The sequence below is a fragment of the Heteronotia binoei genome, chromosome 10 (genome assembly GCF_032191835.1).
Source record: "Heteronotia binoei isolate CCM8104 ecotype False Entrance Well chromosome 10, APGP_CSIRO_Hbin_v1, whole genome shotgun sequence".
In the NCBI taxonomy this organism is placed as follows: Eukaryota; Metazoa; Chordata; class Lepidosauria; order Squamata; family Gekkonidae; genus Heteronotia; species Heteronotia binoei.
The window spans coordinates 31,358,599-31,383,984 of NC_083232.1; the positions used below are offsets into that span (position 1 = coordinate 31,358,599).

Sequence of the window (25,386 nt, forward strand, 5' to 3'; positions counted from 1 at the left end):
AAGAAAAGTTAGGTAGGAAGAAAGGGATGTGCTGACTTTGCTTGTGCTTATTAAGCTGCGCCTTGCCAGAGGCTGAGCACATTTCAGAGAGCTCTGAGAGAGAGCACATAAGAAGTGCTAGTAAGGGTGAGGTTTGGCTTTCTAAACAGCTGGGGGAGTTGCTGAGAATTTCTGAGTTTGTGTGACTGTGTGATTGCTGAAAATTCTGAGTTTGTGGTTGCTGGAGAACTGCTGTTTGTTTGGTTTGAGTGGGCTGAATGTGATTGTTGCTGGTTGATTAGGAGTGGCTGTGTTGCTGGGGCAGACTGAGGCCCCACCCTCTTTGCATTATTAAGCTGTGCCTTGCCAGAGGTGCAAGCCTTTGGCGCGAGCCGAAGGGCGAGATATAAAGGGCTCTTGGCCTAGGGGCTGTGTAAGGACCAGGAACCCAGATCCCTATTTTCCTTGTGTTCCTAATAAGGTAAGTAGACCCTCCAGAAGGAGAACCACATCAACAAACAGGATTTAAAAGGGGACTGTATATTTTAAAAAAGCTATCATGAAGGTAAAATGTCAGCAGGGGGGTAGGAGCTTTCCAGTGTTTTGCACTGAGTGTCACATGTATGATTATCTGCCCACAGGACAGAAGTCTTGGGTGTGTGCTCAATGCAAAGAGCTCCTGGTCCTCAGGGAACAAGTTCGTACCCTTGAGGTCGAGGTGACTGACCTGGAGAAGCAGACACAGTCAGTTAGGCACTCAGAAAAGACTCTCGGGGACGTATTAGATGAGCCCCACTCTGAATGTGGCAGCCCCATTGCTGCCGAGGAGCACGAGGATTTAGAGGGAACAGGGCACCGTGCTCTTCCCTGAGCCCACTTGTGGGGATTGCAGAATAAAAATAGAAATAAATGAATAAATACACTACTCTTAGTTTGGTGGTCTAAATCTCAGCTAGAAAGATGGGAGACAGACACTTAAAGAGAAAGTAATATTATTGCCCTAACCAAGATACAGAATAGGAAAAAAGGGTTCAGTACAGGAAAAAAGAAGAAACCAACAAAAACAGTTCACTTTGGGCAATCATAATGTGTATCTGTATTACTTTAAGCTTAGGTATCCAAATTAACTTTTACTCTAGATTTTATTTCTCATACTTGGTTAGAGCAAACCAACTGAGAGAGGGAAGACTGGTGTGGGGATGCCTGAACTGGGGCAAGAAGATGCAGTGGGATTCACAGGAACAAAAAGGAGGAACTCCCTAACCAGGGTAACTATGCAGGGTAGTCATGAATGGAGCAGCTAAGAGATGGTAGAAGGATCTAGGGGCTGACTTTGGAAGGAAGGTAGAATGGGAGAAAAGAAATCATACTCTGCCTGTCTTGATGTGGAAGGGTCCGCAGTAACTTTGTGTTTATGGTAATGAAAGATGGTTCTGGAGATGAACCAATTGCAAAGAAAAAGGGCTCGAGGATGCCTTATGCATCTGACTGTCTCTAGGTGTCAATAGAAGAAGTCTGCTATTGGCCTAATGTGATGCAGAACTATGATCTGTATTGGATTGGACCAAAACCTTAGAATCTGGCTGCCCAGTGGCGAATATTTGGCTGTGCTATGATTGGGACCTTTTTAGGATCCATTTGTGCACTTCCAGGAGCTAGACTGTGATAGGATGATACAGCCCTCCTAAGTAGGGGAGAGCACAAACCAAACCACAAAGCAAGATATGTGATGATGCCATTTTCTTAGTGGTTAGTGAAAGTGGAAATGTATCGAACTCTGAAACTTAAAGAAAATGTGTGTGGTCACTTTAAATGTCACAGATGCTTGGTTTATCCTCTCACATTGGGTTGGAACTCAGGGCCTATTCCCCCTAGGTATTAAACTGAAATTATTTAGTGACTATAGATCTCATAATGTTATATATGTCATCTGTGAATGTGGGTTGGAGTATGTAGGGAGCACTACATGCCCTGCTAAAACACGAATCCTTGCACACAATCCATTCTGGATTCTTCCCTTGATATCCCATTATATAAACTTCAATCATGATATTGACAAAATGAGATATTTCGTCGTCTCTAAGTTTGAGAGAACCCCTAGGGTTAAAGATATACATAGAGCTCTACTGCAGGAGGAATGTTTCTGGATTCATAGACTCAATACCTTAGTACCCAATGGACTTAATAACAACAGTGATTTTTCATGTTTTTTGTAAGAGTTTGTACTGATTTTTATGGTGACATGTCTATGTGGTACCTGTAATTGAATTGTAAAGTGATTCCAGCTGTTGAATATTAATAGAGTTCAGTTAACTATGGAGATTAAGACATTCTTTGCTTTTTCAACAATGGGATGAGAAGTAGTTCTGAACAATTCGAATTGTATGGATGAGTGTTGGAATTCTTACATGATTTGAATAATTTCTGTTTAAAGGCTTTTATTCATAAAAGTGTACATGTTCCAATTTATAGAAAAGTTGAGGAAAATTTGATATATGGAATCTCTGAGGAAGCTCTGTGAGTGAAGCAATGTATTGAAGCTGGCTAATATCATCAGAGATTTTGGCTTAATTTGTCTTTAAGTGGAATTGATACAGCTTGGCTCAAAAATATCCAGGAGAAACAAGACCAAGCCGTCGGACTGGACCACTTTGAATATTTCAGGTTCTTTGGAACAGTTTCTAAGGTTTCTTTATGAACCTAGGCTTCAACTTCTAATGGCCTGTTTCTTGGAATTAGATAGATGAATGTTTCTTTCAAATTGGGAATTTGGAGCAACAAGGAATATTTTCTATACATGATTGGACTATTCTGTGAAAGTTAACTGTTTTTTCAAATTGCATGTTTCTCAAAGCACCTTTATTGATTTTGTAAGCCGAGATCATTTTCATATAACAATTTTCCACATTTTGCTTTTCCTCAATTTGCTTAAGAGTTGTGTTTGTTATTTTGTCACGATGTGCTATTGTAGTTTGTATTCCTTTTCTGCCATTTTCTCTGCTGAAAACAACATGAAACAGCTGAGCAGCTGTTTTTTTGGTTTTTCTGCAAACCCTGTATAAAGGGACCGCACTGCAGTCCTTTTCAGTGGGGTTTCCATGGCCACCGACCTGTTCAGCTCATGAACAAATCTCTTGATTCAGTTCAGTTTGTGGTTCAGCCACAAACCACAGTCTGAACCACATTTTCCTGGTTTGTGCTCATCCCTGCTCTTAAGATAGTGGGTTATGATGGAGAGTGATTGAATCAGACAAGGTGGCATTCTTGACATAGATTTGGAAGCTAGGAGATAGGCAAGTAGTACTTTGTGTGTGTGTGTGTGTGTTTTGTTATATAATCTGGGATTTGTGAAGGAAGACCTTTATTTATTATGCTGCAAACCTGTCTCCTTATGATAAAGAGGAGTTAGGAATTCTGGAGGTTTAGAGAAGCCTTCTTGGTATTTTGCCAGAGCATTCCCTGCTAGGAATGTCTAAACAGCTCTTGCTTTGATCAAGAGACCTGTCTTTAATATCATGCTAGATACTTTCCCCCTCACTTATGGCATCTGAAGGCCAAAAGATCTTGAAGTGTCTTGGGCGTGGGGAGGTGACAATAGCAAGGGAAGCATTTGGTTCTGATTAGTCAAGTTCTACCTAATAACTAGTAAAATAACTTTAGGCACCCAGGATTTCTTCCCTTAAATTGTCACAGTAAAAGTCCAGTTGAGAGGCTTGCCTTGCTTTTTCAGAGTCAAATTGCCCATCAGCAAAGCTTTGAAAGTAGTGCTCTTGTTGACAGAGTAAGAACATTAAAAGAGTCCTGGTGGACCAGACAAGTGGTCCATCTAATCTAGTCCAGCATCCTGTCTCACACATTGGCCAGCCAGTACCTCAAGAAGTTCAACAAGAGGTTAAGGCCTTCCACTGATGTTACCTTCTGGCTCTGCTATTCGGGGGTTTACTGCTTCTGAACATGGAGGTTCCTTTCAGTCACCATGGCTAGTGGCCATTGATAGACCTATCTCCCATGAATCTACCTAATCCTCTTTTAATGATGTCTATGCCTGTGCCCATCACTACATCCTCAGGCAGCAAATTCCATGTTTTAATTATTTGTTGTGTAAAGAGGTATTTCCTATTCTCCATCCTGAATCTACTGCCAGTCAGCTTCACTGCAATGGTTGACCATTGACTTCTTTTCCTTAGAGAAGAGAAGATCCCTTTTGAGATCCATCTGAAATCTCAAACACGACACACATCAGTCTGGCAAGCTGTGGGGAGCTTACCTTCAGGAGCAAGTGATTCAATGAGACTGGGGCAGATCAGAATCCAAGAGGAGCATCATTTGGTTGAAACTGTACGTGGCTGCCTCTTAAAGTGCTCCAGGAACACATTCAGAGCTGATTGTCCAATGTATTTATTTATTTACAAAATTTATAACATGTCTTTCTGCTCTCAGAAGGGCCACCAAGGTGGCTTATAAAATGTGCGTAATAAAATCACATATTAAAACCATTTTAAATGAACCTCCCTCCAAAAAATTAAACAAAATCTAAAATACATAACATAAATATAAAAACAGCATTTAGAACAGTCAGGAAGGAGGAATCACTGAAGGAATGCCAAATGAAGCAAAGTCTTCACCTTCTGGGTTGACATTGTGTCTACAGAAGCATGCTCAAATGGATAAGGAAGTATGAGGTCTGTGGCTCATCACAAGAAGCAGGTTCTTAACTGAGCTGAAAAACATCAGTTAGAGATGAAAAATGTCACCATAAAACTGCTATAGCAGACTGGTTGAGCTGACAGTCCCTGAAAGATCAAATGGATGCTCTGCCCAAAGGTCTTCCTTAAAATTGTTAGTTCCTTTGGGGAAACACAGACCTGTGTTCATCCTAGAAAAATCACCAGCCTGAACACTTATTTTCAAGATCAGTATAATAGCCAGAAGAGAGGCATATGTGAGCTACTTTGATCAATTACTTATACAAATTTATTCAGTTTATTTGAAGATGTTTTCATTGTAGATGCTCACGTAAGTAATTGTGTAGATGCTCATGCAAGGAAGCATCTCAGTGTATGTACTCATGTAAGTAACTGATCAATGTAGCATGTATGTGCCTCTCCTCTGGCTGTTGTACCGAGCACCAAGAAAATGCTACAATGCCCAGAAGGAATTTTAGTAGCACTCCGTTGGCCCAGATTGTTGTAGTTTTGGTACCTCATCAGAACATCAGTTCACCAACCTTGGAAATTATTGGCATTTGCAGACCTTTTGACTGAAAGCTCAGTATGTTTTTCTCATCTGCAGATGTTCCATATGACAGCATGGAAGTTGAGCGGTTGCTGATGCATGAATTAGGTTATTCTATGTTGTAAACTGTAGAGTTTCTACTAGTAGAGTATACAAATACCTTGTAGATGTCAAATTAAAGTCTATTCTATGCAAGACTGTTTTCAGATGGGCCTGGATATCAACTTCACCACGAATCTATTGAAGTGTTGGCAATTGCCAGCATTTTGATTTAATGTCTTAGGAATGTCTTTCTCTGGTAATGAGCACATAGAAGTTTTGAAAGTGCCTTGACTCATAGTTTTCCTGTTTATGGATTCCCTGTTTCATAAGTTGTCTGCCCTTCATGATCTGCTAGCACCTAGTCCATTTAAGTAGAATACAAGAGTATTTTCAGTCAATAAATCTTTCCCTACACACACACATAATGGAAATTTTATTACTTTCTTAAGTTATTTATCTGCCCTCTTTAGTCCTTTCTCTGCCCTAACCCTTCATATCTGGAGAAGCAGTAACAATGTGTGTTCAGTTTAGCCTTAGTTAGTTTCTGCGTTATTTAGACAGAACAAACATTTAAGTTATTGTCTGTGGAACTAAAAGTGTCTTCTTCTGCTGTTTGCAGAACATTTGGAGAATACATTAAGCTCTGTGGAAGAATGTGCCTGCTCAGGCCTGAAGACCCTGTTCTTCCCAGTCCTCCTGGGTTATTCTACCACCTGGAGAGGCTTTTCTTCCACTCTCAGGGTAGCCCACCACCACCACGTGCCCTTGTAATCCTGCCCACTGGAAGGGGAAGGATTCCCTGCTTCCTTTCCAAATTCTGAAGCCTTGCCTCTGTGTCTCCCGCTCCACTGTGCCTGGTCAGCGCAGGGGCAGTTTTCTGCCTTGGGCACCCCTGGAGGAATAGTCAGTTGCTGCCTGCCTACCCCTGGCTCTCTTTAAATAGTGCATCTGAGACAGTAGAGATCTATGTGATACAGAGAACCACTCCCAGCTCCAAATGTTTAGAGTGTTTATTAAAAAGATGTTTACAAGCATACTTTTAACACAGTACCAAATTGAGCAAGGAATCCAAAAGAAATGAGTGATCCCTCGGTCCCTCTCTCTATACATGCCCTATAAGATGGTAAAATATAAGACAGACTCTTTAGCTTAGATGTTCTATATCTCTACAATGTTACCTTTACTTTGAAGCAATTACCTTGAAGTTTGTTCCAGTTCTCCCAGGCGAGCACATGGTCAATGACCACCTGCTTTACAGCTCTCATCAAAAAGTTCTCATGAGCGCAGCATCCCAAAAAACAAGAGTTCCTTCCTATGGCAAGAAGTTTTTATCACCTCTCCCTATCCGATACTCCCTGGCCAGGTCAAAAAGGTGTTTCCTTTACATCTCCAGGAATCTCTTTTCTGGAAATGCTCTAGGATTCTATCCCTCCAGACCTCAGTTCCTTGCCTGAAAGAAGGAGGAGAAAGGGGAAGCTTTGGCCATTGTTTAGACAAGGGGTATGGAACGTTGACTCTCCAGATGTTTTTTGCCTACAACTCTCATCAGCCCCAGCCATTGGCCATGCTGGCTGGGGCTGATGGGAGTTGTAGGCAAAAAACATCTGGAGAGCCAACGTTCCCTACCCCTGGTTTAGACCTATTGACATTTCTATGAAGGTGAGCTGAGGAACAAGCAAACTGACTTCCTCCTCTGCCTAGAAGGGGGAAAACTGTTAAAACACAAAGTGGGGGCTTTGCTCCTTGCCAGCTTCCGAGGAGAAACTGTATTTCTTCTCAAGCTCCACAAGAATGGATCATTTTAGAATCAGATGTTATGGTCTCCATAACTCCATCTTTATTACATGCTGGTGTTTACTTGCCCCTGAGTCTTGCGAGAGAACAGTGTTTGGCTGCTCCCAAGAGAATTTATAAATATTCTTATAAGCAAATCTGGATCTCGCATGTCATTTCCTTGGAATTTTTCAAATCTGAAACACAAATAGAGATCGTTCTTAATCAAGGTAGTGTGCAAGGTGATTACTTGGCTGTTTCTGCTTATTTATTTATTTGATTTCTATTCTGCCCTTTCCCAAAGACTCAGGGCAGATTATAACAAAACAATTGCATATAGAATGCATAATATATAAGATAATAAAATCAGTCACTGACCATTCATAAATAATCAATACAATATTATAAAGTTATAAAAAGTTAACGGGTGGGTAAGTTCCAGGAGGGTTGAGAGAGCAAGGATGCACATATTCATCCTGTGCATGACTTGCAAGCCCTGTGGAAGCTTGAAAAGTCCCACAGGGCTTGAATCTCATCTGAACATATATGAACATATGAAGCTGCCTTATACTGAATCAGACCCTTGGTCCATCAAAGTCAGTATTGTCTACTTAGGCAAGAAGTGGCTCTCCAGGGTCTCAAGCTGAGGTTTTTTAGGCCTATTTACCTGGACCCTTTTTAGTTGGAGATGCCGGGGATTGAACATGGGACCTTCTGCTTACCAAGCATATGGTCTATCACTGAGCCACTGTCCCTCCACCATCGTGGCAAGGCATTCCACCAGGACAGAGCCAAGTGCCAAAGGCCCTTGTCCTTGTGGTAGCTGAGCAGACCTTTTTGGGGCCTGGCATCACCACATTGTGCAGTGTTGAGTACAGCATACGAAGGGGATTATAGTGAGAAAGCTGGTCCCTCAGATATGATGGTCCCAGACCATTTAGGGTTTTATAGGTGAGTACCAGCACCTTGAACATGATCTGGAAATAGATTGGTAGCCAGTGTAGCTGCCATAGCACAGGATGAATATGTGCATCCCAGACTATACCAGCCAACAATCTGGCAGCTGCATTCTGAGATACCTGAAGCTTTGGGAGCAGCCTCAAGGGCGGCCCTGCATAGCGCAAATTACAGTAATTTAAGCAAGAGATGAAGGTTGCATGGATTGCAAGGACAGAACACAACAGGTGGGAAACTAATTGGTGAATTCATTGTAGATGTTAAAAGGCAGTCCATTCAGTGTTGGACACCTTTTTCTTAAATGTGAGGTATCCAGCCATACCCCCAAACTCCTGACAGAGTCCTGCAATGTAAGCGGAACCCCATCAAGAGTTGGAAGTTGTATGTTGCCACTGTGTCTCTGCTGATCCAGCCACATTACATCAGTCTTAGAAGGATTTTGCTTTAGCCAGTTCTCCCTCACTAGAAGAGAGAAAATGTTGCTGATGCTGCATTTTGGAGTAAATTATGAATTATTTATTTATACTTCAGTGCATTTCTATCTTGCCATAAATATCTGTTTAGACATCCACTTAGAATGTAGTGCATTCCACAACTACACACCCCAGTGCCACAGGAGAAAGAAAAATATCAGCTGTGAATTCAGCTCTTGGTTGTGCAAGATTAGGTCAGTCTACACACCCTGTAAGCCTATACGTTTTATTCAGCAAATGTATTTATTAAAACATTTATATCCTATCTTTCCATGTGGTTCAGGGCAGCTTAGAATAATAATTAAAAAATCCCAAAATAAAATTACAACCCCCAAATTTCCCCCTCTTTAAAAGATGTCTGCCATTAAAATCCCCTCAAACATCTTGATAACAGGAAGGCCTTCCAGCGCCTCCTGAAGATCTCAGAGGAAGGTGACCCCTCACCTCTTTAGGAAACCAGTTCCACAGAGCTGGAGCCATGATGGAAAAGCCCCATGCTCTGGTCAATGCCAGAAGGGGCATCTTAAGTGGTGGGATTGCCAACAGATGACTTCTGGCCTACCATAGTAGGTGCGTATGGGAGAAGACAGTCCTTCAAATATGTGGGTCCCAGGTTGTGAAGGGCTTTAACTAGTCAATAAACTATAATGTTGCTAATTTGAATAATTGTGAACACTGTCAATTTCAGTTTCTAACAAAGAGAGTGTTGACACTCAAAGACTTATATTCTGAAAATCTTGGTCTCTAGAGTGCTACTGGACTAATTTCAGTCTATATATTTAATTCTCAGCATGTCCCCAAAGTGTAGATTAAAACGTGTACAGTGGTGCTAGGAGACAAACTGGGTGCAGAACTGGGTGAACTCTCCAGTTTGCAGAAAATTTTTTAAAACGTAAGGATGGAGCATAAAAGCAGGTAAAGTGATAGATGAGAAAAACTGAGGAAGGGTTAAGTAGGAAAGAAGGGGAAAAGAAGGAACTGCAAAGGAGAAGGAAGGTAAAGTGGCAGATGGGATGGACTGTAAACTCTAATAGTGGTTGTATTGCATGAAGCTTTAAAAATACTACTTGTTTTATGATATCTACAAAAATATTGGTGGCAAAATAAATTTTATAAATAATAATGTGCTTCATTTTTATATCCTCATGATAATCATCTTATGTTGTTTTCACTAGCAGAATTTAAAATATGATTGGGATATAAAATAGGTTCAAAGAACCAAAAAAGGGAGGGGGGATCACAAATGTTTAGTTTTTCTGTGGATTGGTCTACATACCTAGCATTTCTTCCATCTGACTTCATACAGTGCTTCACCAGAAGCTGGTGATAAATTATATCTACATGTTCACTGCTAAATGTTTCCGTAAGTTGTTTCTTTGCAGATGTTTAGCTAGCCGGCTTAGGTTGTCAGACTATTTCTGCTGCTAAATCTGCTTTCTTCTTGTCTTCTAGATTCATGAGAAATTACACTACTATGAAAAACAGAGCCCTGTCCCCATGTTGCATGGTGCATCAGCCCTGGCTGACGATGTAAGTGTCCCTAGTGAAGCCATTGGGGGTACCATATTTCCCCACACTGTCTCTGAACAGAGTGTAAAACAAGGGGATCATGTAAATGGGATGTCAGAAGTTTCCAAAAAACTTGTCATCATGGGGTTGCTGATGCTTTTTTAATTTTATTAGATTTTTTTACCGATATGACACTTTGGTAGATTGTTGTTCTTCTGTGGTGTTCCATAAGAGGAGTTATATATTAGAAATCTTCAGTGAAACTGAAGCTTGTCAGCTACTGTGTTATGAGAGTCATAGACAAGAGGAATGTTTTCCAAAAAATAAAGACAAATAATATAGCTAAACTGCTGACAGAATAAGAAAAATGACAGATGATACTGAAGAAATGAGGCTTGTGAAAGATATAGGAAGGGGCTGTCAGAAAAATCACTTTTTTAAGCAGCAGAGATTTATGGATATTAAAGCTTTTCAAATTACTTTCATAACTAAAAAATAAAATCTAGAATGGCTGGCATTGATAGAGTATTTAATTTCCTGTTACTGTAATTTTTATTAATAAAAAATCAAGCCTGCCTTTTCTGCATTATATGGTGAATTCTACAACCCTGATGAATTGTGCGCACACCTGTGTAAACTATGACAGAACTTAAGGTGGGCAGGGTGAAGTTAGACTGATTTAAGTGAAACTTTAGGTATGTTTGGCACAGTGGTATACACTGAAGGGCAATTTTTGGTAGGATACTTTTTTCTTTGAACCATTTGTAGGTAATTGAAGAAATACTTGGTTCTAATTAATTTCTTATACATAATGGCACACTAAAATCACACAGTTATACACTTTGGAGGCAGAAGGAAATTAACCAGTTTTGAACATTCATATTAACAAAATTTGGATCTTCTTCCAGTGTGACGTTTAAGAGAAAATCTAAAGAACAATAGAATTCACAAATAGCAGTGTCTTTTTTTTCCCTTTAGAATGATAAAAAGCAAGTGTTAGTTTTTGCCATTATTATTGTGGACAAACCTGTCCATATGCCACATATTATGAGTGAACTGGTTAGAAGTTCAGTATAAACAAGCAACAAATATTTAGGTATGACAAAGTTAAGTCATTAGCTTGCTTAAGAAACATATGAACAATGGGTATGTTTCATTGATTTCTCTGCACTTTTCAGGACCATTCTGAATCACCACTTCAATTGCCATGTTGTGGCCAATTTAGTCATCAACATTCACTTTCTCTTTGTGTTCTTTTATTACATTGTTTTAGAAAGCCTCAAACCTGATACCACAAAGGCACTGAGTAAGGTCTATCACCCTCTCTGTTCTGATTCAGTGTACATTTGGTTTATGCACAGCTGAAACTGCATAGAACCTAATTATAATGATGAGAGGTGGTTGGATTATGCCACTTTTCACTAAGCCGATATTTAGTAATTTTACAGACATAGAGTTTGGCACTTGTTGGTCCTGACAAGTCAGGCCTTTTTAACATTTTGTCTGGTGTGAGGATATTGAATGAGACCAGTTTGCTTCATCACCACACACAATTCTACATAGCTGGAGTCTACTTTGAACCTAACCAGGCAGCCTGTAGCCTGAACATAGCCTAAACAGAATTGTATCCTCCTAAACTAATTGAAGTCAGTGGGTTTAGTAGAATATAACTGTCCTTAACAGTTAATCTCATTACATAACCCAGTAATTTTTTTCCCCCTCGGTTGGGGTGGAGTGGGGTTCAAGCTGAAGTAGCTGAAATGCTGAAACAATACAACATACTGTGTTAACAGCTTTTCAGTGAAGAATTTGGTCGTATCAGACTATTGTATTAGAAGATTGTATTCAAGTTGATTATTTTGTGGCATAACCAAATGTAAATAAGTAAGCTTGTTGTTAAAAGGTGTCCTTTAGCTTGAATATCTGGTAATCTAATACTAGCCTTATTACTATAATTAACCTGTCTAACATTTAACAAGCTTACTTGCTCTATGTATGTAAACATAATAAAGTTCAGAGTATTAGCACTGTAGGGGCGCTCTGTTTCCTTATCCCAGCCCTAAACAGCGTAGCTACTGTGGATTTTTGGAAGCAGTGTAGATTTCACCACTTCATTCAGAAGCTGTTTTTCATAGACAGTGTCAAAGTTTGATCCAGTCGTTTTTACAAGCAGCCCTTTGTCTGCACGCAAAGGACCATTCACTTAGATGAAGTGCTGGGATTTGCCATCATTGCAATAAATCAGAATGTGATCTGGGTGTACTGTTGCCAGATATGATTACTTTAGTTAAACTCAGTTGAAAGACCTGGCCAGAAACTAGCATAAAGGCCAGAAAATGAAGAGTAATGATTGATACTCTGTTTTTCTTCATGTTGAACACACTGGAAAGTAATAACCTTGAACAAGATTGATTCGGGGTTGTCACTGAAATACTGAGTAAAACAATGGTCTTGCTGATGTTCTTTTGTGTCACTTCAATCTTCTTTACAGCTGACTGAGGAGCTGCAGAGCAAACCACTAAACAGTGAGATCAGAGAATTGCTGAAACTGCTGTCAAAACCCAATCTGAAGGTGAGGATCTGTCGCTTGCACCTGTTAAAATGCACTCATTTGCTCGTTCTCAGTTTTAAACATTTGCAAAGGATTTGAACATTCCCTCTGTGGCTATGCAGAACTGCAAAGGAGACTCTGCTTAAGTCATTTGAGACATTATCACTATATTTGTGGTAGATTGCTATGATTTGCAGAAGTCTTTCTGTGCCCAGATGCCGGTGTTATTTCAGATTGGATATTGTGTAAGAAAGGATAAACAGGAATGTTGGCCTACTTCATACGGGGCCCTGGTGTGTAGAGGGCAAAAGAAATGAAGGTTGAATTCCTTGAAGAAGAAAAAATCTTGCTTCTGAGTAAGATATTTTGGCATAAACTAAGTTGAACTACTTTAACATTTGTTACAAGATAAATCAGTACAGAGGATATAATGAACAAAGATTTCCTTCTGATGCCACTACTTGGTATTAGTAGTCTAAATGACTTATACTAATACATAAGATCTGAACACAGCCAAATCTAAGGATACTTAAATCCGGAGATTGGGGCCTTAGGCAAACAAGCCACATTTCTTTAAACCTGAAAAGTGCCCCAGGTTTTCAGAAAAATCTGATATATTAAAATAAATACATTGGAGGGAGGTTAAAAACCTGAAATGATAGGAGTGCCTATAACTTTAAGAAACAGATGCTGTCAGTGGCTGCTGCTAAGCAACCACGACAGTTTGGGTAGCATTCCATGGTCGGTTTCTGTCAGTAAGAGGGAGGGAGTAGGACCCTTTCCAAGGCTGTTCTGACCTTTGAGGGAGGACCTGGCCCAGCAGCAACCACAGAGCAACTTTCTATCACCCAACTTTCATGACTTACTATTGTTCAGCAGCAGCCATCCTATGAAAGCCAATGTTGTGTAATGGTTAGAGCCAGAGTAGGGTCTGGAAGACGCACATTCAAATCACCAGTCTACCATTGAAGCTCACAGTTGTTTTGCAGCTGCTTCTAATTTTTAAAAAAATCTACTGCAGGCTATATTAATGGTTTATGGATAAATTTTCCATGTGGTTTTGTAAGTGGGAGAGAATATACAGTATGTCACAGAAGTGAGTACACCCCCTCACATTTTGTAAATATTTAAGTATATCTTTTCATGTGACAATACTGAAGAAATTACACTTGGCTGCAATGTAAAGTAGTGAGTCTACAGCTTGTATAACAGTGTACATACAAGGGTCCCCTCAAAATTACACAACACACAGCCATTAAATGTCTAAACTGCTGGCAACAAAAGTGAGTACACCCCTAAGTGATAATGTCCAAATGGGGCCCAAAGTGTCAATATTTTGTGTGGCCACCATTATTTTCCAGCACTGTCTTAACCCTCTTGGGCATAGAGTTCACCAGAACTTCACAGGTTGCCACTGGAATCCTCTTCCACTCCTCCATGACGACGTCACATAGCTGGTGGATGTTAGAGACCTTGCGCACCTCCACCTTCCATTTCAGGATGCCCCACAGATGCTCAGTAGGGCTTAGGTCTGGAGACATGCTTGGCCAGTCCATCACCTTCACCCTCAGCTTCTTTAGCAAGGCAGTGGTCATTTTGGAGGAGTGTTTGGGGTCGTTATCATGTTGGAATACTGCCCTGCAGTCCAGTCTCCGAAGGGAGGGAATCATGCTCTGCTTCAGTATGTCACAGTACATGTTGGCATTCATGGTTCCCTCAATGAACTGTAGCTCCCCAGTGCAGGCGGCACTCATGCAGCCCCAGACCATGACATTCCCACCACCATGCTTGACTGTAGGCAAGACACACTTGTTTTTGTACTCCTCACCTGGTTGCTGTCACACACACTTGACACCATCTGAACCAAATAAATTTATCTTGGTCTCATCAGACCACAGGACATGGTTCCAGAAATCCATGTCCTTAGTCTTGTCTGCAGCAAACCGTTTGCGGGCTTTCTTGTACATCATCTTTAGAAGAGGCGTCCTTCTGGGACAACAGCCCTGCAAACCAATTTGATGCAGCGTGTGGCATATGGTCTGAGCACTGACAGGCTGACTCCCCACCCCATCAACCTCTGTAGCAGTGCTGCAGCACTCATATGTCTATTTCTCAAAGCCAACCTCTGGACATGATGCTGAGCACGGGCACTCAACTTCTTTGGTCGACCATGGCGAGGCCTGTTGTGAGTGGAACCTGTCCTGTTAAACCGCTGTATGCCACCGTGCTGCAGCTCAGTTTCAGGGTCTTGATAATCTTCTTATAGCCTAGGCCATCTTTATGTGGAGCAACAATTCGTTTTTTCAGATCCTCAGAGTTCATTGCCACGAGGTGCCATGTGGAACTTCCAGTGACCAGTATGAGGGAGTGAGAGCGATAACCTGCTTCCCCTTCACACTTGATACCTTGTACCACTAACAAGTCACATGACACCAGGGAGGGGAAACCGCTACTTGGGCCCCATTTGGACATTATCACTTATGAGTGTACTCACAGTTTAGACATTAATGGCTGTGTGTTGCATAATTTTGAGGGGAAGGCACATTTACACTGTTATATAAGCTGCAGACTCACTACTTTACTTTGCAGCCAAGTGTCATTTCTTCAGTGTTGTCACATGAAAATATATACTTAAATATTTACAAAATGTGAGAGGGTGTACTCATTTCTGTGACATACTGTATGGAAGAAACCAGTAGCTGTATATGTGTACCAAGCAGAAAATAAATTAACACCCCCCTCCCCAAACACACACTTTTTGAGATATGAGCATATGGAGCCATTGCTGGCAGCTAAATCATAGTCGTGGAGCTCTTAATGGTAAAGATACTGTGAGAGGTAGGCATTGTCATGGGTGCTGGGGACTCTGCAGAAGGAGCGGAGCCTGCAGAGGAAATTGTGCCCCTGCTACCTGCACCAGCGCCCCTGCCTCCTGCTGGAGAAGATCCCAGCCCCCCTGCCTCACCCTCTTGGGTGGCTCGTGTGCATGACCGCCTTCGTCAGGACCTCAGGGATCGGAGGAGGGCGGCACGCTCACAAGCAAGACGCTCCCTGAGCCCTGAGTTTTGAAAGGATTCTGGCCCTTCTAAGGGCAAGGATGCTTGAGTTGTAGCAGGATCCTGGCTGCCTCTCTGAGCCAGCAATTAGCCCAAATGGGCAACAGCCAGCAGAGGGCTATATAGCTGTGGGCTTTGGGAGGAGGCTTTGTGGAAGCAACTAGTCATCTACCTGATGTCCTAGCATCCGCTCCGGCTTTGACTTTGGCTTTTGGACTCCCTGACTTCGGCTCTTGACTTCTGGACTCCCTGACTTCGGCTTCTGAACCTCTGACCTGCGTTACCTGGACGGTGATTCGGATTTGGCGCCTCGGACCCTCTTGCCTACCGGCTACAGACCTCAGCCTGCCCTTGGACTTTGCCTGACCCAGCCCCAGCCGTGACAGGCATCTTTGGCTGGCTTTTGGTAACAAAATAAAACAGAAGTCCATTGGTACTTTAAAGAGTAACAGCCTTTACTATCATTTGTCATGATGGGGGTAGTAGACTTGGCAATTATGAGTTAGGTACCTGTGTACATGTTGCTTATCCTGAAAGTGCATTCTGAGTTGCAAATCAAATTTATTTCCAAAAGCACTTTATCCTCCTGCATCTCATCTCTCTTGCCTACTTGCACGTACTTTGAGAATCGTAAACCCATCCTGCTTGAGCACTTACTGTGGAAGTAGGATACATGGAAAAACTTTAGATTTGATTTCGTTTTGCTGTAACCGACACTTGGCATTCCATAAAGAATGTGATTAAAATTCCTAACAAATTGACATTGACAGAACAGTATTTTACCCGAGGAATCTGATGGATTTCAACACATAAGCTATTTTTTTCCTAGATGAGCTAAATGGTCAATTACAAGTTATTGCTCTGAGCCAGGAAAATAGTATTACACTACTGGCTTGTGTTTCCTTCAGAAGTTTCTTTTTGGCTTCATTAGTTCATAAGAAACTTATGGTAGAAGTTTATTGTAAGCATTAATTACTGGGCAAAGCTGACTATTCCATGATATATATTTTTTAAAATTATACTTTATTTGAAATACAGGTATAACTTGGTATTACCCTCTTATAGGAAGCATCTAAAATAGAAACATTATTTAAGTGATAATATACTCTGACTGTATTAATACCCAAAATACCTCTGGCCCTAATTCAGGGACCAGCAAGTGCAGTAGTGCTCATGGACCCATTAATGAGATTGGTACCTGTAACCAGATTATGATGTAGCAGACACACAGTCCCCTAGCAGAGTTCTAAAAAGGTTGCATTCAAGACCACAGAAAAGCCAAAAGATATAAAAAGCTGTATAATGTTTAAATTTTTTATTATATGTACTATATTTATTAAGCTAGAAGATGTTTGACCACTACTGTATTATTTGTCATATCTCATTATTCATACTAATGTCCTATATTTTATTTTCACATTTATTTTTAAATATCTTACGTTTCACCTATTTAGGTCCATCTTGATTTTTAGAATTTTTATATGGTTGTTGCTGGCCTGCATTGTGCTGTGTATTTGGTCATGGACCGTAATAAAGCAAACTGAAACTGATATAACAAGCTAACTGTTGTGACAAGAAAGATATCCTAAAATGTTGGGAACGTTTTGAATAGACATCCATTTAGTGAAAAGAGATAGGATTTGTCCAAAAGCCAGGGCATGGAAATAGGCAGCTCTGCACAGATGCATAGAGCAATTGTTTGACTGCCACTGGGAAACTGGGAATGCTCCAGAATTGTGTGTGTGTGTGTGTGTCCAGAGCAGGGACCCATTTCCAACAATCAAGTGGTCCATAAACATAAAATATTTGCTCCCAATTTTTGAGACTTGGGGTTACCTTCATGTAGACCTGTTTGCATGAGCAAACACAAAATGTCCATCCTTCTGCTCAAGAGCAGCCACGGACGACCATTCCCTGGGAGACACATTCCATCTGAATGGGTCCCACATCTTTTATTATGCCTTCCCACTCTTCTCACTCCTTCACCATGTGGTACTGAAACTGAAAACAGAGAACACAAAGTGTATTTTAATACCCCCTTATGGCCAAGGAGGACATGGTTCCCAACCCTATGAAACCTAGCCAAAGGCAGGAATATACCTCTACCTGCAACAAAGGATCTTCTTTAATAGGACTGATCCATTACTGCAAGCTTTAGTTTTAGTGTCATCACATAAGCCAGCAACCTGAATATCTTATAAAGTTAAATGGCAATGTTTTACAACATGGGTGAGGGACAGGAAAATCAGACCAGAATCCTGCGCCTTAGCCACCTCTTCAATCAAGGTTTATCTAACGGCCATATCAGCCTTCCACACTGGTGTGGAGTCAGGTCTATATCCACCTCCTCCATCAAAGTTCACCTAGAGGCCGTATCTCTTTTTTTAAGAAACAGATTTTGATTAACAGATTTTCAGTTCACAATAAAGAACAGTGTAATCTATCACATCAAAGAATACAACCTTAGTGAAGATATAATTAACAAATTAAAAACTCCAAGAAAAAGAAAAAGTAATTCATAAATTAGAGAAACAAGGAGCATCCAGTGCCAATACATTCTGTTGACTGATTCTGCTGGAGGAATGTACAAAGAACTGTCCCAATATTGTATTAAGAAATCCAGTTAATCAAACTCAACTGCTGAGAACTCATACTTTTTGTATTCAGACCAGAAGTGAGAAAGTGAGCCCAGAACATATTAGAAATAGAGGAAATTACGATAGAAATGATTTTTTGGGAGAATATTATGTTTGGTGAGATATTCCACTATTTGGAACCAGAACACAGCACATTTTTCTTGAGTACGTTCTGTCAGAACATCAGCACTGTAAATTGAGATTTTACTTAGTAGGAAGTAATCCCACAGTCGGGTTCTCCAAGCATGTATTGAAGGAAGACCCTTGTCTTTCCAGTGGGCAGCAACCTCCTGTCATGTTACTGCTAGCAGGAGGGTGATCCTGTCTACAGTAATTTTGACCTTGCAGCCATATGAACATATATGAACATATGAAGCTGCCTTATACTGAATCAGACCTTTGGTCCATCAAAGTCAGTATTGTCTTCTCAGACTGGCAGCGGCTCTCCAGTGTCTCAAGCTGAGCTTTTTCACACCTATTTGCCTGGACCGTTTTTTGGAGATGCCAGGGATTGAACCTGGGACCTTCTGCTTCCCAAGCAGATGCTCTATCACTGAGCCATCATCCCTCCCCTAAATCAGCCTTCCACAGTGGTTGTGGACTCTAAACCTGTGTTTTTGTATTCACTGTCTTCTTTAAACCAAGGGTGCTCAGATTCGACCCCACCATTTACTAGCTTTCACAAGGATAAAGTGGTTTTGAGACCCTGACTCAAATTCACTCCAGAAGTGGTTTCCCAGTTTCAGTTGTCTCCTCTATGGCAGCGAGAGTGACATATATACAGAAATTGAACTGTGTGGCGGTACCTACGGTAAAAGAACGGTTGGATAAGGTGATGTACTATGCAGCTAAGGTTAAACATACAGTACTGGTCAGGGAAAAGAAAATTACACCATTTATTAGATACTGGAAACCCTATATTGACTTTTTGCATGAAAAAGATAAGGATGACTTGATGATTTGTGGTTTCTCTAAGAAATATGCCTAAGGGGAATGAAAATAGAGAGATTTTGTGTTTGTAATTATAAGCAAGGAAAATTTTGTAATCATAATTATATTTGTTGTAGTGAAAATCAGAAGTGTTTTATATCCCCCTCCTGTTCACCATTTCCTTTTAGTTTATTTTATGGTCTCTAGTTCTGTAAGTTTTTACTTTCTCTGTATGTCTTCTGGTTTTATTCCTTAAATAAAACTAACATTTGAAACTGAGTTTCACTTGTATCAAGACATAATTTTAGCAGTGTTTTCCCCTTAACCTCAGTCCCCAACAGAACAAGCAATATACATGTTAGATGTCAGGAGAACATTATTATTTTACTTAGATTGCACCTCAACATTCAGGAAAGATAACCTATATGTTTGCTTTAAAGAACTGAATAAAGGGGGAGTAGTGTTGTCACAAACCCTGTCTAGATGGGTGACAACTACAATTAAGGTGTCTTTCAGTAGAGCAGTTTTAGAATGCCCATTTCCCCTAAAAGCACATTCAGCAAAGACTCAAGCTTCTTCAGCCGCCTTTTGTTGCAACCTCAACATCAGGGAGATATGCAGAACTGTGAGCCCCCTCCATCAACATTCATCAAACACTACTCTATTATTGTGGACTCCAGGCAAGATGCAGATGTTGGAAAAGCAGTGTTATGATTGCTGTTTTGTTAATTGGCCCACACCCACCTCCGTGGTAAGTGAGCTTTCTTATCTCCCATGTGGGACTGCACAGAAGACATGAAGACAAAAACATGGTTGCACTTACCTGTAAGTGATGTTCATTGAGTATCTTCTGTGCAGGCACACATCCCTCCCTCCTTCCCCACTGTGGGCCGTACACCTTCATAATCTTCGTGGCAGCAGAAAGAGGACTGAAGGAAGAATGCTCCCTCCACCCCTTGTCATATGACCATTTGGGCGGGAACAGAGCTTGTAGCTTTACTGTTCCAAGGGGAGGGGGGCATTCAACTGTAAAATTCTAAAAGCATGTAGAAATTCCTCTGTGGCAGGCCTGCTCTGAAGCAGTCCCATGTATGTGTGCCTGCACAAAAGACACTCAGTGAACATCAATTACAGGTAAGTACAACCATGTCTTATTTATACCACATTATGGTTAAGAAATAGTGGTGATTTTGACCTAGTTTGGCTTCCAAGATTCTAAGCACTATTTGTCATTGTTCTGTAATGATTAGAAACTGCTCCCAAATAAACAAGCATAGGCTCAAGACGCAAGCTGTGATGCAGATGATACAATAATGATAGTAAAGGTACGTATACGGAAAAATATTTTGACTTTCGTTTATCCCGTTGTGAGGATAGACGTGTCAAATGAAGCAGTCATGCCTCTTGTGAAACATTAGAATGTTTGGATAGATGTGAAGGCACAGTTTGTATTGGTCTTTCGTACAGCAGTGTTCAGTGACTGAAATTGCTGTGTATTTAGATTAGCATCTCCATTATTAAAAAGAGGCATTATGTGAAGTATGCTGTTGCAATTTTCTTCTTACTCTGTTTGGCTTGGGCATTGCCTTTTCTGCTTGATGGGGGCATAAGGCTCTTTGGGCACTCATGGTGAGTTTGAACATCTGTGCATGTAAATCAAGCAGCTGGCTTTTCTTTTTTCAACCTGCTTAATGCTGAACAACAGCTTGAATACTTTGTTTCAAAAATAAGAAAATGTCTAGTCTTTCCTAAAAAATAAAGCTGCCAAGAAAAAAAAAGGCCGACTCTGTACTCCCCCCCCCCCCATTCCGTTTTGTTCATTAAGGTGCCCTGCTTGGGACTGAGGAGGCTTGGTGAACTTCAGCAGGAGGAGAGAGGCAGGAAAGTCTTGTTATGCTCCTTTTTATGGTAGATTGAATATAACTCAGTATTTCTGTGGAGCAGCAAGACCCATATGCCCCTATTGGTGGCTTCACATTTACACTGGTGTTAATATTGTAGGAGAGTATAACTGCACAAACTTAAAAATGGATCAGTCTGTACAGTATGATGCTTCCTAATCTGTGAACATAGGGACTGGGATGGTATGTCATTCATCATAGCCACTGCCCCAAACACATACTTCTTTGAAGAGCACTAGAGTCTTTCTGGGGAATAGTTCCTACCTTTTCTAGCTTGAAGAGTATAGAAATGATTTGGCTATGAACCATGTCAAGATGTACAGTAAGCATGCACAGTGCAGCAAAACAGTTCAGTAGTAGTACTATCATCTAGATTTTTAAAAGAAAGCAAAATCATGTAATTTATGTTGTATTTTTTTTTTAAAGTTCCAACTTCTATCCTGGCAAAAGAAATCAGAGACAAAAATAGGGTGGAAAATGTGTATCTGGAAAATTATTAACACTTTTACCAGATTACATAAAGTGACTGCTGAAGAAGTGGTTGTACTTGAAGAATAGCTAGATAGTCAAAGGTGTCTGCTGAGGTTGTAAGCTGTGAGCTAGAGCAAGTAGGAGTCTGAGGAGGCAAAAGTCTCTTGCTTTCTATTGATGGTTTTGTGCAGGTAAATCCATCAGTTTGGAGTAGTGGATATAAAACATTAGAAGATGTATTTTCAGGACAGGAAATTGCTTTTTTTGTGGCAGGAAGTCGCATGCTACAATAACTTTGCAAGGGATAAAAAAAATTAGTTCCATATCATTTTATTGAGTATAACAGTCAAAGTTTGATGATAAACACATGGTATCATATAGATGTAAACTACTGTAGTACCGCCGAATTACAATAGTAGATGTCTTTTTTGGAAAAGATCTATAACTGTACATATCACTTCTTATGATAGCAAATCTAAACCATTCTTTTGACAACGCTGAGAGTAGCAATGTTGTTGGGATTATGTGGTAGTGATGACCCTACCTTGAAATTTGATTCATTATTTACTTCATTTGTACCCTGCCTTTCTCCCCAATAGGGACCTAAAGTGGTTCACATTGTCAAAGCCAAAGTTCCAAACTAGGTTTGGAGACAGGAATGTAAATGTTCAAAATACGTTTCCTTTACTCTTAGTTCTCACCCTACAACATACAGAAATGAAGTCTGATAAATGCTTTAATCTGAAAAAAAAATTACACCAGACATGGCAGGGGATTTTCTGAGTATATGCATTTTGCTCTAGATCATGTCTAAGAATGTGGCTGAACATCAATATTTATATTTAGGTAGTATAGGAATTTGAATCATACCACCCTTTAAAGTTCTAAATATGGACCATGTTTACATTAGAGAATCATATATACAGAACTGTAGCTAAAACAATTTTTCTAAAGCTGCTTATAATGAATATGATCTTACTTTTAGATTGTGATTCTGGAAACCTAGACTGCCTTCCAATAGCAGCCTGTGATATAAGGCATAGCCTGTAGTCTTTTCAGTTTATTTTCATGAACAGAGAAACCTCTGCTTTCACCTTTGGTGAAAAGCTTTCTCCTGATGCCTGAGGAATGTGTACTTGTGTTATAATTTTGAAAGCTGTTAACAAAGTTTTCCTTTTAATGTGTACAGTTTGACTAATAGAATTTAATAGTCTTCTCTTGGATTATTCTGCTTTTTGCAAGAGCAGTTTTAGAGTGCATTCACATTTACCTTTTCAAACCATAGTCAATGACTACCAGAAGTCACTTCACGAAAAAAATATGTAATTTCTATACTGTCTGTGATATAAGAATAGACTACTGTTGTTAGGCCAAACTCATATAGCAATAGGACCATGCCATTCAGCAGTAGTGTCCTCTTCTATGAACTGTCAATATCAACTTCTGTTTTATTCTCCCCCCCCCCCCCAATTTTATGCTTTGTACCTCACAATTTATATGAATTTGATATTTTCAGGCTTTGCTTTCTGTGCATGACACTGTTGCTCAGAAAAGCTATGATCCAGTATTGCCTCCCATGCCTGATGACATTGATGAAGAAGAAGACTCTGTTAAAATAATCCGGCTTGTCAAAAACAGAGAACCACTGGTAAGTTGCTGGCATGTGTGAGTTAGAAGGTAATTGAATTATTTCTGTGACACTCATACATGAACTGGAGATATAGCATAGATATGGGCATAACTTTGCCACTTTTGGGGGTATTTTTGTATTTTTATGTCTGTGTGTGAGTGGTGTGTACACCTGGAAGTCATGGTGACCACTGGTGACTGACTCCTACTGGAGGCATGGAGGATATTTAGAGAGGTGGCTGAATAAAGCCTGCCCCTGCCTCCAGCTCTGGTATACCAAGGAGGTCTCCCATCCAAATATTTGCCAGAGTCAACCCCACTTAGCTTCCGAGATCTGATGAGATTGGGCTTGCCTGGGTGTACTTTTTATCTTCACTTTTGAAACACATTGGGTAAGATTTTTAGTGTGGAACATGTAATTCATTGCATGTTTAGTCACCTGCAGACCAGTTGTGGTCTGCAAGACTGCCTTTCCTGATACCTTTGTTTGTAGCAATTCTGCTTGACAGATCAAGGCCTTTTGAAAGGTACCATTTTGCAGGCAGGTAAAGACAGCTTCTGCCTGCTCTGTAGAATCTTCTGTAGCAGCTATTACTTTGTAGAATGGTGTTCCAGAATCTGCCAGGAAGATCTCCACTTTGTTAGTGGTTTGGAGACTTTACAAGGTGGAATTGTTCCAATGGGCTTTCTCATAAATAAATAGGTACTTGTCTAGGTTACTCTGAACTGGTCTTAGTTGCTGTAAAGCAAGGTATATTGTATAATTATTTGTAATTTACACTGTGATCTGCCTTGAGTACCTTGTTGAGAAATGATGATTGATGGTGCTATTGAGTGCCTTACAAAGGCCAACTTCTGATCTATATCGTAGTACCATGTAGTCTGCCTAAAGCAAAATGGTGATAATTTCCTTTCCTTTATTATTAAGCTCGTATGATCAAAGGTCTTCTTGAGCATAAAGGCAATACACACAACAGGACAAAGAAACAAAACCACTGTTACAAAACATGACAGAACAGGCAAAAAACAAAAAATACAAAACAATAAAATACACATATTGTATAAAAGTCTAAAATAGGTTGAATAAATTATAACAGGTCAGCAGGATAATACTAATTTTAGAGACATTTCTCTAGAGACTGTTATCAAGTGTTTTTCAACAGATTGAGTTATTGCTGGATCAAAATCTGCTAACAATAGAGGTACCATCCGGGACTCAACAGGGAGCTGATACCTGGACAGAATAGGGATAATCCAGAGAGCCCTGTGGACAGTCCATTGATCACATAATAACAAAAGGTGGTTGACAGTCTCTACTGCAGCAGATACGCAGCCACAGAAGCAGTCTGAAAATGGAATTTTAGTAAATAGTCTTCTCAGTCCTGTTGGCAAAACACTCAATCTGGCAAGTATAAAAGCACATGTGCAGCGAGGGATTGTAAGAAGTTTCAAGTATGATGGGTCATGGAGGGAGGGATCCCTAGTGCTGAAGTGGAGCATACACTTCTTACCTGGATTAGCGTCCTGGCACGGTCAAAGTGAATCAACTTGGTTCTGATCAACTTTGATGCTTCCTGAGAATCCATATTCCTGAGCATTATGAGGGAATGGTCAAAAGACACACACCTCTCCTAAGCACTTATGAAATTGTCTTCCCTCAAAAGGTGCAAAAGCTCCCCTTGGGCATTTGGTACTGAAAAAAGGACCTTCAGCCTCAGATTAAAGGCATCAGTCCAAGCTTTGGACTCGAAAAGTGCTCTGCAAACTCACAGTGCAGTTCCTGTGCCACAGCTAGGCGGTTTGTCATTGCCTACCTCTGTTTCCTTCTCCCATCTTCAGTTTTCCCCTTTTTACCTTTTCCAGTTTCCCCTCTTCCTGTTTTATTCTTGTGCTCTCCTGTCTTTAACCTTTTTAGTCTGTCACTTCTGTCCCCTGATACAAACTAAGAATTGGAATCCCCAGTGATGCCTAGCAGTTTCCCAAATGACCAGTGAAATGTCACAGTGAAGATATCGCAAGATATCAGTGGCACATTTCCCCCCTCCCCCCAAGCAAGCAGTCATCTATGATGGGGGAAGTCAAACCCCCAGTGTATTTTTTAATTTATTTTTTTACCTTTCATGTTTTTCTGCAAAACTGGGACTGCCTTCTGGCTTAGAGAAAACTTCTCCCCATCTGTCCTTGGCCCCATTATGGTGAAGTTTTTTATTCCCACTTGTGTTTGTGATATGTAAGTTAGGCCTT

General features: G+C 40.5%; 1 protein-coding gene across 3 annotated transcripts in view; it reads left to right on the plus strand.

Annotated features, from left to right (window-relative positions):
- The window catches only part of MPP7 (MAGUK p55 scaffold protein 7), a 141,572-nt gene that overhangs the window by 46,732 nt on the left and 69,454 nt on the right, over positions 1–25,386 (plus strand). For all 3 annotated transcript variants that reach the window (XM_060248278.1, XM_060248279.1, XM_060248280.1), the window contains 3 exons: positions 9,912–9,989; positions 12,460–12,540; positions 23,030–23,161. In XM_060248278.1, coding sequence (XP_060104261.1) covers positions 9,912–9,989; positions 12,460–12,540; positions 23,030–23,161 — 291 coding nt within the window. The remainder of the gene's footprint in view (positions 1–9,911; positions 9,990–12,459; positions 12,541–23,029; positions 23,162–25,386) is intronic.